The 16,353-nt window shown below is 36.3% G+C and overlaps 1 protein-coding gene across 14 annotated transcripts in view; it reads right to left on the bottom strand.

Moving 5' to 3' along the window:
• Positions 1 to 16,353, bottom strand: part of CDC14B (cell division cycle 14B) — a 140,303-nt gene that overhangs the window by 83,853 nt on the left and 40,097 nt on the right. For 9 of the 14 annotated variants that reach the window (XM_003761313.4, XM_023497297.2, XM_012542652.3 and 6 more), the window contains exon 1: positions 11,570 to 12,417. The exons of 1 other annotated variant lie outside the window; for it this stretch is intronic. In XM_003761313.4, the coding sequence (XP_003761361.1) occupies positions 11,570 to 11,723 (154 nt within the window). In that variant the 5' untranslated portion in view covers positions 11,724 to 12,417. Of the gene's footprint in view, positions 1 to 2,878; positions 2,905 to 3,272; positions 3,756 to 11,569; positions 12,419 to 16,353 lie in introns of those variants that run through there. 4 more of the 14 variants (XM_031937687.1, XM_031937689.1, XM_031937691.1 and 1 more) reach the window with 4 other exon arrangements.

The following is a 16,353-nucleotide window of genomic DNA, read 5'->3' as shown; positions in this document are numbered from 1 at the left end:
CCTTTCAGGCCTTTTAAGTTAAAAAATCCTTTGTGAAAAGATGAGGCAGCATTTAAGCATGTGTAGAACAATTATCAAAGGGTTTTAGAAACTTTGATTCACTTATCATTTGCATTAGGAATGCAATGTTCTTCATAAAATTTTCTTAAATTTACATTGTTGAAAGAGGGCACACCTCAGAGAAGTAGAATGAAATAATGGAAAAAGGGGTTTAATTCCCTACTTTCCCACTTTGATAATGAGCAATGTTATGTGACTGGACAGCTAAGTGGTTCAATGCTGGACCTGATGTAAGGAAAACATCTTCCTGAATTCAAAGCTGAAATCTGATACTTACTGGCTGTGTGACCCCAAGCAAGTCACTTAATCTAGTTTGCTTATCAGTTCCTTTTCTTTTAAATGATCAGAACAAGGAAATGACAAACCACTTTGGTATCTTAGCCAAGAAAATCCCAGAAGAGTATCACATGGATTTGGACATGAATGAAAACAACAACAAAAAAAAACCTATGTGCCTTTGGGCAAATCCTGGGCCTCAATTTTCTAATTTGAAAATGGGAGATGATAAACCGGGGCTACTTATAAATTGTTGTGAATAAAATATTCTGTATAACTCAAAAGTAATACATAAATGTAAACTATTACTACTAGTAATATGATCTAGTTTAATAGATGAGTAGGAGCTGGATGCATATTCAAGCTGAGAGAAGGAAAAAGGTCCAGCATACAGAAGATTTGCATCCTCTATCCTCATTCCTCAGGTCTTAAAACATTTTTATTCCACTATATTTGAGTGAATACCTTCATGTTTTAAATGGTCTAAACATAAGCTCTTCAAATTGTCATAAATTCAAGTTAATAAATTACATAAGGTTGCAAGTGAAAATTCCTGGAAGCAGGGGCTTTAGAGGGTTCATAACCTCCAATATCCTGCCTTACAATATCCATATTTATTGGATATATCCAATATCTACAATTCTCTAATATCCAACCTTACAATATCCTGCAAACCCTTAAGAGAATTCCATACTGCTGGAGTGTAGTGAGATAGTGCAAGACAGATCTCTGGGCCTGGAGCCAGAAGGACTTTATTTCAAATATGGCCTCAGGCATTAACTCAAACTCTGTGACCTTGGATAAATGACTTAATCTCTGCTTCCCTCCATTTCTTCATCTGTAAAAAATGAGGATGTATGTAATAACATCTACTTCACAAGGTTGTGGTGAGGAACATAATTACAAAGTACTTAGCATAATGCTTGGCACAAAGTGTTATACAAATTTTAACTACTATTATGCAAGAGGCACAACATTAAGAGACCAAAGTTTTAATGACAAAACAGATTCATTAACTACAAAATTGTAAAATACCATGTAGTCAAAATTAATTTCCATAATCTAGCTTTTCTCAGCCTTACAAAAAAGAAAAAGACAAGGGAAACCACAATTTTGAAGTAGACATGGAACAAAGCATGCTAGAATTACTGAAAATTGGTCCAATAAGACATGTGATCCAAAGAATTTAAAGCATCATAGAAAAGATTAAAGAAATAAAATAAATATAAAGCACAAATATAAATACAGAAAAAGAAATATAAAGCATACTTTGGGGTAACACATATCTGATAATTCAGATATGTTTTTGGTATTTGCCCTTAAATCAAATGCAACAAATATTAAAGGAAATCAAAATAATTAGATGTGGACATGTGTATACAAATATTCATATACCATACACATAAATACATACTCTCATATTTGGACGTACACATAAAGTCTGGACCAACCTGTGATTTCCTTGGTGTAGGGAACTCATGGTATTAAACTTCTTCCACTGATGCAGAACAATTCCCAATTTGTATTTATCAGTGTACTGAGAACTTAAGTGACTTATCTATCCTCTGGTCACCTAGCTAGCTTGTGATAATTAGGATTTTAACGCTGATCTTCCAAACTTCTATCTAAATATCACACAATCTGTCAAGACAAATAGTCTATAACTCTTGTGCAAATATATAGGTGTGCATTAAATATGTTTATGTGTATATGTTCAAATACACATATATCATTTTTCATGTAGTAGAGATGCTAATCTAAGTCAGAATGACTTGGATTCAAATCCAGATTCTAACACATATGGGTTTTGTGTGACCAAGGGGAAGTCACATGAAATTCCCTAGGCAACTCTCAAGATAAATTGCAGAGCAACTAACGATTTAGAAGGTTTTCCCAGCAGAAGTCCCCAACACTTACAAAATCACAGGTTCAAACAATGATACAGATATAAAACTATATATGGAATAAGGTACCTGTGGATAAACTGTTACCCTTAATTTGAGGCTTGCACTGTTATATTTCATAGATTTTCCTACTGGGTGATACACAGTAAACCTCATCATTAAATTAAGAACTGCTTGGAAAATTAAAAGATACCTAAAAGCCATTAAGTCCAGCTACTGTAACCAGATAAATGTGTGTAGGAAAATACCCTACTTTCTTTACTTTCAGCAAGACCTTTCAAACATGAGTTCCAAATTGGAAAAAAAAAAAAACAAAAAACAATTTTTAACATTAAGGAATATGACCTCTACACCCTAATTTTGGCTTCCAGAATTAATTCAATATGCTTATACTATAGCACCATCTTCATCAATATCCATGCACTAATGAAAAGACAAGTTTTCATATCAAAAGAAAAAATCAAGACTAAATCATAAACACGAAGAGAATATGTTTCTATAAAACTGAATAAACTCAGAACGAGTTTGGACAAACAAACAGGAAAGGGGAGACCCATGAATCACAACTGACATCATGAACTTAAATTCTACAATTTAAAAATCATCAAGAACTACAATGAGAGTCAATGTCTGAATACCTGGTTGGAGCAGTATCCATGAAAAGCTATAGAAAAAAAAGAGAGAAGAGGACTTCAGACATTCATATAGACTAGAGAATTTAGAAGTGATGATGATGCCATAGTCTTAAAATATGCTTAAATTTAAAGGATGAAATCAAATGTTAAAAGATTTTTTTTCTCTTCCAAAAAGAGTAACCACAAGTGCTTGTAATGCTTACAAATTTTAAAACTTGGAAGGTGAACAAATGACGGCAAATAGAAACCCACGAATACTGGATAGAAATAGCACTGTTAAAGGTAATTCAGAATAAAGAAAAATTCAAAATAAAATTCAGTGATTCATATCAATTAACCTCCCTTTGCTGATTCATACATCTAGAAATTGTCAGTATTAACTACTACCTCTACTTACCCCATGAAGATTTTAAAAGGAGAAAGAAATGGCAACCTTTAAAGATGGTAAGAGTAAATATATACTTATTTTTCAGTGTTAGTTACAAGTACAATCCCCTTTATTACTTCTGGCCTGATGCCACTTTCCTACAGGTAATTATGTACCTCTGTGTGTTACATGACTAAATTTGGAAAAGCCCTTTGATTAACAGTTTTCTTTCAAGTGGACTGTAATGCATAAGTTGTTGATGTACAAGATTGTGTTATTTTTAGCTAGCAAAATTGATGCCAGAGGCACCACGGTATGGTATTTAGAGATCTAGTGTTGGAACCAGTAAGGTCTGGCTTTAAGAAGTCTTACTTCAGACACACATAACAGCCTGTGTGGCCAAATCACTTATCCTCGATGCTCTAGACAAATATCTAAAATGGTAAGTTAAAGAACAGCTGATTTTTATTGGTTGGCAATTTCCTATTCCAATGAAGTCATAGATCCAATTCCTATTCCTAAAGCACAACATTAAAATCCAGGATATTTTAAAAGCATGGAATAAGTAATAATTTTAAACCAATATTTAAAAGCAATATCATATCAGGAAAAAAATTAATATATGCTATTTTAAGGACTTGCTCCCCGAGGCATTTATTTTATTTTACATGAGCAACTTGATATTTAAAAAAGCAATCTTTAAGCATTATACAAAGAGGCAGTATAACAATACCAAAAATGGGATAATATTTTTATTGTCAAGCTTTTATTTTTCTCATACTAAAGAAAAGTATATTACATTTTTAAAGTCCATAAAGTTTTTATCAATAGATTGTCAAACTAATCTCGAGTACAAGATAGAATAAGAAGATGCATCTGTTTCAGAAGCAAGAGAGAGTAGTAATAGGATCTTCAGCTACCTAGATAGCTGCTACATGCTTTCCTCTAAAAGCAGGGCTGCTGAGGAAGTCTTGACTTTACTGTTTATTTTATTTTTCAAAAGTAAGCAATATGGGAAACTGCTGGTCTAGACTTATTAAAACTGCTTGCTGTTGAAGTAGCAATTATGAGAATCTTAGGAGAATGTGCTAAGTCCAGGATAAAATCAAGCCCAGCATATTGTATAATCCCTAGATTTTAGATGAGAGCAAATTTCAAAAAATTCAGCAAAAGCATAGATAGGACCCTCTTAGTCTAAAATTCTACAGAGAAAGTCCATCCAAGAAGACAGTATAAACAATTTTGACAAAGAAGGGAGCTATGAGAAGAGAATAATTTAGATAGATATAGAAGGAACCATGTATTAGTCTAGAGCTTCTTAAATTTTTTCCACTCACTACTACTTTTCACCTGAGAAATGTTTACAAGTCCTTCACATTTATAACTATATAAAATAGGTATACAAATCAAACATTAATTTTTTTTTTAAGTGTGGAAGAACACTTTAGGAGACTAGTAACCCAGTGACTCAGGCCACTTAGGTGATAAAATGCAGGATAACTAAAGATATGCAAAGGGATATTTTCTGCTTTTAGCAATCTAAATCTAAAATCATTTAAATTGATTTAACACTGATTATAGGGGCAGCTAGATGGCGCAGTGGCTAGAGCATCAGCCCTGAAGTCAGGACCACCTGAGTTCAAATCTGAACTCGGACACTTAACACTTCCTAGCTGTGTGTCCTTGGGCAAGTCACTTAACCCCAATTGCCTCAGCAAAAAACACAAAAACAACAAAAAAAAAACAGTGATTATTAAGACAGTCACATTTCTTCAAGAAGAATTTGTGAAGACTTATCTTTTTTTTTTTTTTTTGGACATTTCTTCAAAAAGAATTTGTGAAGACATCTCATTTTTTTTTTTGGACAGGAAGTGTGACTGATGAATCAGAGAAATGTTATAAACCTAATATAGTTGGATTTCAACAAAGCATTTAGCAAAGTCTCTCATTTATTCCTTGTGGACAAGATGGAAGGATGGGAGCTAGAATAATCAACAAAATAGCTGGGTAATAAATCAACACATATTCATTAAATTCTTTTTTATATGTCAGGCACTTTTAGCTACTGAGGATACAAGTACAAATAATGAAATAATACCTACTCATGAGAAGTTTACACAGTAAACCATAATGTAGCAGAAATATAAACATTAATACAAAATAGGTAAATATAGGTTGGTTGGGAAGAAAGCTACATTACTGGTTTTTTTTAAGCAGAGAATGTTTGAATTGTTGTCTTCCAGAAGAGATGGATTCTGCGACGCAGAGGAGGTGTGCATGGCAAGTATGTGGGATGGCCAACACAATGGCATTAAAGCAGGGGGTAAAGTATGGCGTGTAAAGAACAGAGAAAAGGCTAGTTTAGCAGGATTAGAGGTGCAGGAAGGAGAATAATGTACAATGACGCTAAAAAGATAGAGTGGTGCTAGGTTGTAAAGGGCTTTACAAGTCAAAAAGAGGAATTTTTATTTGATTCTTGAGGCAACAGGAAACCATTGGAGATTACTGAGAGTAAGAGAGCCACATTCTCACATCTGTTTCAGGAAAATTACTTTGGGAACACTGTGTATGATGGACTTCACTGGCGACAGATTTGGGACAGAGACCAATTAGGATATTATTGCAATAATCTAGGCAAGAGATGATAAGAGTCTAAACCAAAGTAGTCCATATGAATGAAGGAGTTAGAAGGTAGAAATGGTAAGATTTAACAAGTAAATGGATATATGAAATGAGGGAAAGTGAGGATTGCAAGATAAAGCAAAGATTAGGAATCTGAGAGATTAAGAATTGGAGGTACCAACAAAAATAAAGTTTAAAAAAAGGAGGGCTTTTATTTTGTTTGTTTTAGTGGGGTAAGACAATAAATTCAGTTTTGGACATATTCAGTTTAAAATGTGTAAATAAAATGAGAATAAAATGACCAGAGCCAATGAGTAGTCATTGATTAGTCAATTCCATTTTGAAGAGCTCTCTAGTGTTGTATCCATGCTTCAAAAAAAGAAAAAAAAATTATCAGTAAAGAATTTCATAATAGGTGATTATCAAATTTGCATAAAGTTGAGAGTAATACCTGACATTTTAGATGAGCCAGATTTTTTTTTTTAAGTGTGGCCTAAGTTCCAATGGTCTTGTGATGAAGAGAGACATCTGCATCCAGAGAGAAGATACCAAGAATACAAGTGGTATTTTCACTCTTTTTGTTTGCTTGCATTTTGTTTTTTCTCATTTTTTTTCCTTTTTTGATCTGATTTTTCTCGTGCAGCCTAATTGTGAAACTATGTATAGAAGAATAGCACATGTTTAACATATATTAGGGATTAGTTGCTGTCTAGGAGAGGGGATGAAAAAAATTTAAAACACAAGATTTTGAAAGGATGAATGCTGAAAATTATCCACATGTGTATGTATATGTATGTGTGTGTGTGTGTGTGTGTGTGTATAATAAAAATCTTTAATTAAAAAAAAGAAAAAAGGTAATATTGAGAGGGCAACTGTAAGTATTACAATTATTTATAGCCAGAAATAATGCTTCTAGATTTATCATTAATGATTTATTTTCATTTTTCAGATTTTAAGGTGTGTGGAAACAACCGAAAAGATAGAGAAAAGGGCAAAAACATTTTTAAAGACAAATTAAAATAAAATTGATATTATAAAACATAAAATTACATCAAAAAAAAAAGGGGGGGGTGGCCTGGCTAGAACAATGGAGTTAAAATCTCATAAGATAAAATTTAAGAGGAATAAATGTAGTCATGGGACTGAGAAGAGAGAACTAGAATCTGAGAAACTATCTAGTGCATTCTTTTTAAATTCTATCCATGGGTTCCAAAAAAATCAACTGTATAAAAATATAAAGTGGAAAAGAAAACAATTAATTCACATGAAAAAGATTTTCAAGTTAAAGTGGAAGAAAGGCACAACATGAATCAGTAGGTGAAAACAGAAAAGAAAACTAAAAACATTAAAGTTCCAGGAAGAAAAGATTATGTCCAGGCCTAAAGGGGAAATGGTTCATCTACACACTGTCTCTTATCAGGCTACTGGGGCTACTTACTCCTGTTTTGTGTTCACATTTTTGTAAGTACATCAATAAACTGCAATGAGTCTAGAACAGGGTTCCTTAAACTTTTTCCAATTGTAACTCCCTTTTTGCCTGATCCTGGGTATATAGATTTATAAAATAGGTATACAAATCATTTTCATGATCCCCACATTCACTTATGTGATGGGGTCATGGAAAACAATTTAAGAAGCTTTGGCCTAGAGAAAGAACAGAAAAGATAATGAGAGAACTGGAGAGTGCATCATATTAGAATCAGATATGAGAATCTAGGACATTTTACCAATGAAGAAAGAACATTTAGGGACTATATGATCCTTGATTCCAAAGCATATCCTGTATAAACTAGGATTAGTGTTGGGCTTGCTCTACTCAGTCTCAAGAGGAATGGAGCAAATTAGGCAGATTAGATAAAAAATACAAAAAGAATTGCATTTGATATGGAAAACTTTCTTATGGAAACTTTCTATCAAAAATTGGAATGGGCTGTCTCTGGAAATAGTGGATTCCCTATTAATTGAAGACTGGATGATGACTTGGATGTATATCTTTTATAAGAATCTTTTTTATCACTTTATACGAATGTATTTTTTTTAATATGAATTTTTATAAGAGTCTTGTTCAAGGAAAGACTGGACTAGATCATCTCTGAGGTTTCTTGTAACTCTAAAATTCTATTCAATCTACTTCATGAAATCTCTGAAGACTAATGGAGAACTGAATACTTGCCCCTTGATTCTACTTTATTTGAAAAGGCAATCCCCATTATACTCTCCATTCTATATATATATATATATATATTTTTTTTTAAAGGCTTGAACTATTGCATATATATTAATGTATATTCAATGGTCTCAGACTATATATAATCTTTAATACATCTGTTCATATCAATGTCATGGGTTGTAAATTATAAAAATTTGAGATTTAACAATTACTTCTTTTCCTCTTGTATATAGCAATAACTTCATGCATAAGGAATAAGTCATGTAATGAGGGCTTTAAAAGAATGACAATCTTGGCATATACTGTTATCAACTCTTGATAAAGTATGTGTTAAAAATTTCCTGGTGGCATTTAAAGGTAATAGGAAGTTACCTGGGTCAGACTGTCATAATATAACAAAACAACTTTCCCTGACACAGCCTCTCCTCTCCTTCAGTTTCCCTGATTTTTAACACGTTTCTTTTTTTTTCTCTCTATTTGAAATGGGTTCTCCCCCCACCCCAGTAGAAGAATGACAGCATTTTATAGCGAGAAAAGGATTCACAGACCTCACTTTTCCTTCCCCACACCCATTTCCCCTCCCTTAATAGTCTCCTTTAATTAATACACCACTTCTCTCTGCTATTTCACATAACTCATGTCTACTTTGCATGCATATACAGTCAATGCTAGGTTACGCAGCATGGTTTTATGTTGCAATCTAGGTATTCCTTCATCATGTAAATAAACTGTCCACTCAAGTTTAAGGTCCTCCAGGTAATTCTAAACTTTTATGTCCTCCCTTTTGAATGCCATGCCAAATATCAGTGTTATACAGGCCATAGTAATTTTTAAAAATAATTTGATAAAGAATTTTTTATTGTTCTTTTTATGAGGGCTTATTTAATAAAGAGACTATGCTAAAAGAAAGCCTTTTCTCTACTATTTATTGTAGTCTTCTCTTTCTAACTCTGGAAAAATCAATAATGATTGAACAATTATCTTTGAAGTGTTGATTTGGAAACAAACATATATATAGTGAAAAGAAGATAAAACTATATGCCCGTGTAGTGGGCACACTATATTGACCCTGTAAATTTATAGATGGGAATCGGAATCATTTTTCAAAAAAAATTCAACTTTTAAATATTTTAAATATTTAAGAGAATCCAGGCAGAGTTCATATAGATATTGTACTCTGTACCAAAACAAAAACAAAAAAAACCCTCTCATTTCCCCCAAATTTCTCAACATATTCAGTTGTAACCAAATTCTAGTGCCAACAATCCCCAGGTGTGAATAAATTAACAAAAAAGTATCCTTGACACATTTCTCTAAAGGTGGAATAGAAAAGACTTCTTAAAAGTTTCAAAAATGTAGAAAACATAGTTCAAATTCAAGCCATTTCAAAGTAAAACCTGCACTAGGAGAAGTCTTCATTAAGTTGGTCTTGCATTTAGTAGGTAACTTTAGTTAGTTAAAACTTGCAAACAAATTGCTTTAAAATTTCTATTTTTAAATTATGTTAAAACAGAATGAATATATAATATCCGATTGAGGAGAGAGAAAAAATTAAGAAATCTGATGATTTTCCACCAGAGAAGCTTCTTTAAAGAGACTACTTACTCTACTTAAAACTAATTTCATCTTTTCCATCTCATCAGGCCAAATTTTTTAAATCTGAAAAACTGCATTTGGATTTCAAATGACAACAGCCTTTCTCCCTCAAAGTTTGATTAAGCAACCAGAAAGGAAAATATTTCCTGACCATCTTTCCATACCTGCCACATCCTCAACAAAACCCATAATATAAGCAATATCTCTATCAAGAAAAAGGGCACATTCCAGTGACATGTGTTGGGGTCAGAAATTTTACTTCTAGAGGTAGAAAAAAACTGGGTGAGAGTGGGGGCAGGTTGGGATTGCTTCTCTGTTTTGCTTAAGAATAGAACTCCAAGCAAGAAAAGGTTTTCCCTCCTTAGCCCTAGTAGGGGAGAGAGTAAAAAAGAGGAGTGTGGTCCAGTCTCTGAATAATAGTTTCTTCTAGTCAGTGACTTCCACAGGACCTACCCCACAATGAGTGGGATTAAAAGCTCTATGTTTGAAACCTCAGTTTGAAAAATCTCACTGCCTCTCCTAGTCTCAGACACTTTGGTCACACACCTCTGTGTCCAGCAAAAGCCTGGAACTTTCTTCATCTCACTATCTACCCACTGATATGTTAAAAGTATGTTTGCAGGTAATTTGCTCATTAAGATAGTATTACTTTCCTGTTAAATTCATTTTTAAAAATCTTCCATTTCTATATTAGTATTAGGAAAAGCTGCCATATGTCTGGTTTTTCTGAGGTTAAGGCCTTATAGGATGCCAAAAAAGGAATTAAAAAGCAAAATAGATATGGCATACAAGCTGTACAAAATGCATTCAACCTTTCCGTTGGTCTGGGAACTTTGACCTCTATTTGCTATCTTAGCTTTATTAATGTCCAGTAATGGGTATTCAGAGACTGCTTTTTTTGGAAGTGACAAACTAGTGAGAGCAACCTGACCAGTCCAAATGCCATCAAAATAATAGATATCCTTTTCAAGCACTTGGGCCCTGCCATGACTTTTACTTTTTTTTTTTTTTTGGAGGGGGGGACAAGAGAGGGAAAGGAGACACCAAAACATCCAAAGAAAATGAGTGTTTGGGCCTTAGTGCTATGACTCAGGAAATGCTGTACCATTGGTGACTGCACAACCTCTTTTAGCTGATTTTCTACTGAAAAACCGGACAGCCCTACAGAAAGCAAAGGGGCTATTTCCTGAACCTGATGCAAAAACCTCTTTCTCCTAAAACCACTCAAAGAAACATTTTATTTCCTTAAGATGTTCGAAACGAACATGTGCGCTAGGCTCTCCAAACCCTGGCTGGCAGCCCGATTCCATGGAAGAACTCCGAAAACCCCGGAGATGATGGGAAAAAGTGTTAAGTTCCCCCATAGACTAAAGCTCCAAGTTTGAAATCCATTTCGATTCTGTTCAACCAACACGACCATAGGTGCCAAGTTGCTTATTTCTCATTGTCCTAAAAGAAGGGACTGGGTCAGAGGAGAAGGGTAGGGTAAGAGCAAAATGGAATAGTTTCTGGCTTGCAGCTAGAAGAAACAGAAACTGGAAGAGTGGTGGGAAAAGGTGAGGCCCGGGGGTGTATGTCAGGACCGTGAAAAGTCAAGGGGTCAGGGGTACCCAAAGAGCAAGGGAATGCAGTGTCAGCAGGTGAGGGGGGATTCAAAGGGTTTGTATTCCCTAAGCCTCCTCCTGGCTCCCGCAAAAGCCAGAGAGCACCTGAACCAGCCGCAAAGCAACAGGGGGCTCAGTGAGCAGGGTCCAAGCCAGGGGGTCTGTGTGATTCTCCCCGACCCGCAGCTAGATGACTGGGAGTAGGGAAGGGGTGCATCCGCCACGCCCCTCCATCTCCTCCACCAGGATCCCCCAAGCCACTCATCCTTAATCTGCGTGGCACCCAGGAAGGGCGGGACGGGGCACACAGTCACCCCCGCAGCTTCGCTTCTTACCGGTGATGTCCAAGTAAATGTCCTCCTGCTCCAGATCCACCAGGTCCTCTGAGGTGGAGTTTCTGCTCTTCTTGGCTCCCAATAAGTCCAGCGAGCTCCTGGTGGTGGAGACCTTGAGCCAGCTCGAGGATCTTCTCTCGTTCTTCCGCTTCATGGAGCCGAGCGCGTTGCGTCCAGGGACCCACGACCATTGCCCTTAGCTCCCGCCCGTGAGGCCGTAGCTGTAGCCAGCCCCGCACCAATGCTCTCCAGAGGAGGAGAAAAAGCAGGGGGCGGGAGCGAGGGGGTGGGGAATGGGAAGCGATGGTGCTTGGTGGTAGTGGCGTCGATGGTGGCGTCGATGATGGTAGGGGGTTCTAGCGGCGGCGGTGGTGCTGGTGGTGGAGCTGGGGGGGGCAGTGAAGGGGGAGACGGGGGACCCGAGCCTCCGCAGCTAAGTGGGAGGAGGAGCAGGAGGAGGAGCGGCGACTAGCTGAAGGAAGTGGTGGAGGAGGAAGAAGAGGAGGAGCCCAAGTTAACGCTCTTCTCCGCACTACGAACGGCCTCAGCTATCAGACTAGGAAGCCCCTACTTCGCCACCGCCTCCTTTTGCCCGCAGCCCCCACGGTGGCTGCGGCGGCGGCGGCGGCGGCGGCGGCAATAACAGCGGCAGCTCCTCCTTCTTCTCCTCCTTCTCTCTTTAACCCGCCCCCACGTTCCCTGCAGCTTCAAGGTGGTGATGATGGTAGAAGCTGCCTGATGATGGTAACACAGCAGCTATTAAGGCTGCTACAGCCCCGGTGGGTGAGACGGTTGAGTGCACCGGGGCCAGCAGCTCCTGGGAACCCCTGGGGGGGGGGGGGGATTCTGTGGAGTTTCATTCACAAAAAATGCCCACAGCCCTTGTCTAGACCTGCAAACCAAGGCTTCTCATTGGCCGGGGGTATGTGACGTCATGGAGACGGGGCATTATACCAGCAAGTAGCTAATGACGCCATAGAGAAAAGTATGGGCAATCCCACCAATCAGGGATAAAGAGTGTCCTCCGTGGTACGGTGAACTGCCACCCTCAGCCTCCCGAAGTTTCTTCTCTATTCCCCACCCTCATTCCCCAACCAAGTTTCTAACATTTTCACGTGTCCCCTGAAACTTATTGTTCCGGAAGCGCCCATCCACAGATACTTTTTAAATCTGTAGGATTTACACCTTCCCTCGGTAGTAACGATATCTATGTCTACGTCTTAATCTATATTTACATCCACATTCATATCCATGTCTGTCTAATTATCCATTCTCGACTTTCTTGAAAGGTTTATTATTCCAAAAAACTTTCTTGGTTTTGCCTCTCTAATCCATTGAATGGAAATCTTGCAATAACATTTTAAAAGAGTAAAAATTCTATGTTGTTTTCTTCGGTTTAATTCTCAGCACGATTTGAAATCCCTTTTCCCTTAACTATCTTAAAACAATGTGATAACTGCAACTTAAACTAACTAACCTCAAGCCTAAATGTGATTAATGAGTTCATCAAACTGAAGACATTCTTCACGTCCAGGTCTTTCTTATCAATTAAACTGAAGCACTGAATCACTTTTACTTGATTACTTCTATTATTATTGGGGGAAGATAGTCTGCAAGAGATTTGCATAAGCATTGGGATCAGTTGTATTATCATTGCCAGGCGCTATGGTGTAAAGATCAGGCAGGATTAGATCAGAGGAGGAAACTTCTCTCTCCCTCAATCTTCACACAGACAAGTCCTTCCTTTCACTAGTTTACAAATTTCTCTTAAGTCTTTTCTCATAACAAATTCATTGAATTACCACTGCCTTTATATATATATATACATATGTATGTGTGTTGTATATATATATATACATATATATGTGTGTGTGTATATATGTATGTGTGTGTGTGTATATATATACATATACATGAAAATTGCTCCAAAATTATAACTTCACCCTTGATCTCTTATTTATCTTCTATGTTCCAGACTTATATTCCAACTCTTTATACACCTCATGCTTATGTTCACAACATATTTTTCCCCCAAAAAATTATTACTCCTTTTCAGACTTAAATTTTTTTCCAGCCACATCAATATCCATGCAATCTCACATTGGAAATATATTATCTTTCAACAATAAATTGGGAATGATAAGAGCACCTACTTCAAGGTATTGTTGTGAAGATTAAATGAAATCATATTTGTAAAAAGCATTTAGCACAGAACCTGGTACATGCTATATATTTATTACTATATGCTATAGTATGTAGTACTATATAAATGTGTTTTCTCTTCCTCCTCTCTCCAACATGATTCTGCCCCTGGAACCACTCTGCCATCCATCCTCTCCATATTCCACTTCTATTTAGTACAGGGTAGAGTTAATGTACCTGCCTCCGATTATTGAAAAAAACTTCCTTATATTGTTTTCTATCTTCAGTCTCTCCTTGCTTCAACTTCCACATTTACACATTTTGACCAGTCTAATCTTTCTTATACACAGCTCTAATCATTTTATGGTTTTTCTTAAAACACCTTGATATCATAGAGTTAGAGCTGAAAGGAACCATAGAAGTGTTCTCGTCCAATCCCCTCATTTTATACATAAGGAAACTGACCTCCCCCCCCAAAAAAAAAAAAAATGAAATGACTCTCCCACTGTCTGCTTCTTGCCCACCAATTAAAATTTACATTTACCTTTCTTAGCTGGTTATTCAAAGCCTCCCAAATTTTACACAACCTTCTCCTATCTTTCTAGTTTTATTCCAGACCACTCTCCTTATTTCCTTACTCTAATTGCTAAGTAAACTACATTACTTTGTTCCTTCCTGCCTTGGGGACTTTATTAATATTGCTTCTTATTCTTTGAATGTTCTTTCATTCTTTTTTTGGTCTGTTAAATTTTTACTTAACTTTTGAAGCCCACCATCCATTCCATAAAGCCTTTCTGGGTCCCTATGGTTGATTCCCCTTTCCTTCCTGAAAATAGCACTTTGAACTTCTCTTATGCACCAAGCATCTATTATTCTAGAGTAGTTATTTATAGGCCATTGCTTCTTTCTAAAATGTAACCATTGTAAGAGTAGGGATGATTTTCTAATTTAAATTTCTTATTTCTTCCAGTACCTAACACATTATTCCGCCCAGAGAAGTAATTTTATGTATCCTGAACTGAATAGAATTTTTCTGGTATGCTGGAGTGTAATTTCTTCCGGATAGGGACTTCTAAGTGTGGAAGATCTCTAGACTGATGAAAAAAACCAGTTCCTCTGGTAACATACAGTCCAAGAAAGTTGCTTAAGACACAATGTGATTAAATGATCTGTCATTTTGTGTAAAAATTTTTACATTTTTACACAAAATGTATGTAAGCCACAGAACTTGAACTAGGTCTTCGTGACTACAAGATTAGTCCTTTATTCATCACATTAGCTGGTAGCACAGTAGCCATAGCAAAGGACCTGGAGTCAGGAAAACCGGAATTAAAATTCAGCCTCAGACATTAATAGCTGTGTGACCCTAGGCAAATCAAGTTTACCTGTGTTTGTCTCAGTTTCCTCACCATTGTGTGAGGAATATTGTGTAAGGATAATAATAGCATTTACCTCACAGGCAAGGATCCTAAGAAGTAATATTTATTAAGTGCCTAGCACATAGTAGGTATTAAATAAATGCTAATTCCCTTCTTCCTCCCTTCCCATGCTAGATTGCATCTCCTTAATTAAAGTTATTTTCCTAAAGCGCAGTTCCCACTATGTCACTCCTTTACTCATTAAATTCCAGTAGCTCTCTATTGCTTCCAAGATCAAATATAAAATGTTCTTTTTGGCATTCAAAGCCCTTCATAAACTAACTGACTCCTACCTTTCCAGTTTTACACTTTCTTCCCCATCATATACTCTTCAGTCCAATGACAGAATGGGTCAAGGAGGCAGGAAGTTGTGTATAGGGAACAAAGAGGAAGCATGTCAGTCTGGCCAGAATATAGATTATATAAGAACTAATGATGAGAAAAAATCTAGAAAGATAAGTAGAAGCTACATTTTGGAGATCTTTAAGTTCCAAAGAGAATTTATATTTTATCCTAAACATAATAGGAAATTACCAAAGTATATGAACAAAGGATATGCCTGTGATTTAGGAATAGCAGCCTGATAGGATAATTGCAGGATAATTTGAGAGGTGAGAATCTAGATGAAAGCAGAACAAAACCAGGTGAGAGGTAACAAAGACCTGAACTATGTGGTCATGTTTGTAGAGAGGAGAGGATGTGAGAGATATTCTGCATACAGACTACAAAAGACTTGGCAGTTGATTGGCTATAAAGCAGTCAAGAATGATTCTTAGATTTGTGACTGAATGATAGAAGAATACAGTCAAAACTATGATTTTTCTTAGGGCTTCATCAGTTTCAAAATAAAATCCTCTGGGGTGTGACCTTGTTCAGGACATCTTTAAAGGAGATAGAAATTTGGAGAAGCAAATTCCCAGTAAACAGAAGCAGAAACAAAACTGGAATCTTATGGCATATATCTCCCTTATTTTGGGGGAGGGAAACAAAGAGAGAATTGCTGTATCCTGGAACAATGGTACATGGCTTGCCATACTGTGGGTTTTAGAGTCAAGTACCCAAAAAACATATTTTCTTTTTCCATTTTCTAAGGCTATGTGTTTTGATGACAAGAATATTGACTTTGAAGTCAGAGCATTTGTATATGAAGCTTCAACTGCCATGTAATAGATGTTTGTCTTAGATAAATCACCTAAATTCTGATTTTTGATATTCTCCTTGAAA

Source organism: Sarcophilus harrisii, chromosome 1, assembly GCF_902635505.1.
Source record: "Sarcophilus harrisii chromosome 1, mSarHar1.11, whole genome shotgun sequence".
Classification (NCBI taxonomy): domain Eukaryota; kingdom Metazoa; phylum Chordata; class Mammalia; order Dasyuromorphia; family Dasyuridae; genus Sarcophilus; species Sarcophilus harrisii.
Note: the sequence above shows the minus strand (reverse complement) of the source record. Positions and strands in the feature narration are given on the sequence as shown.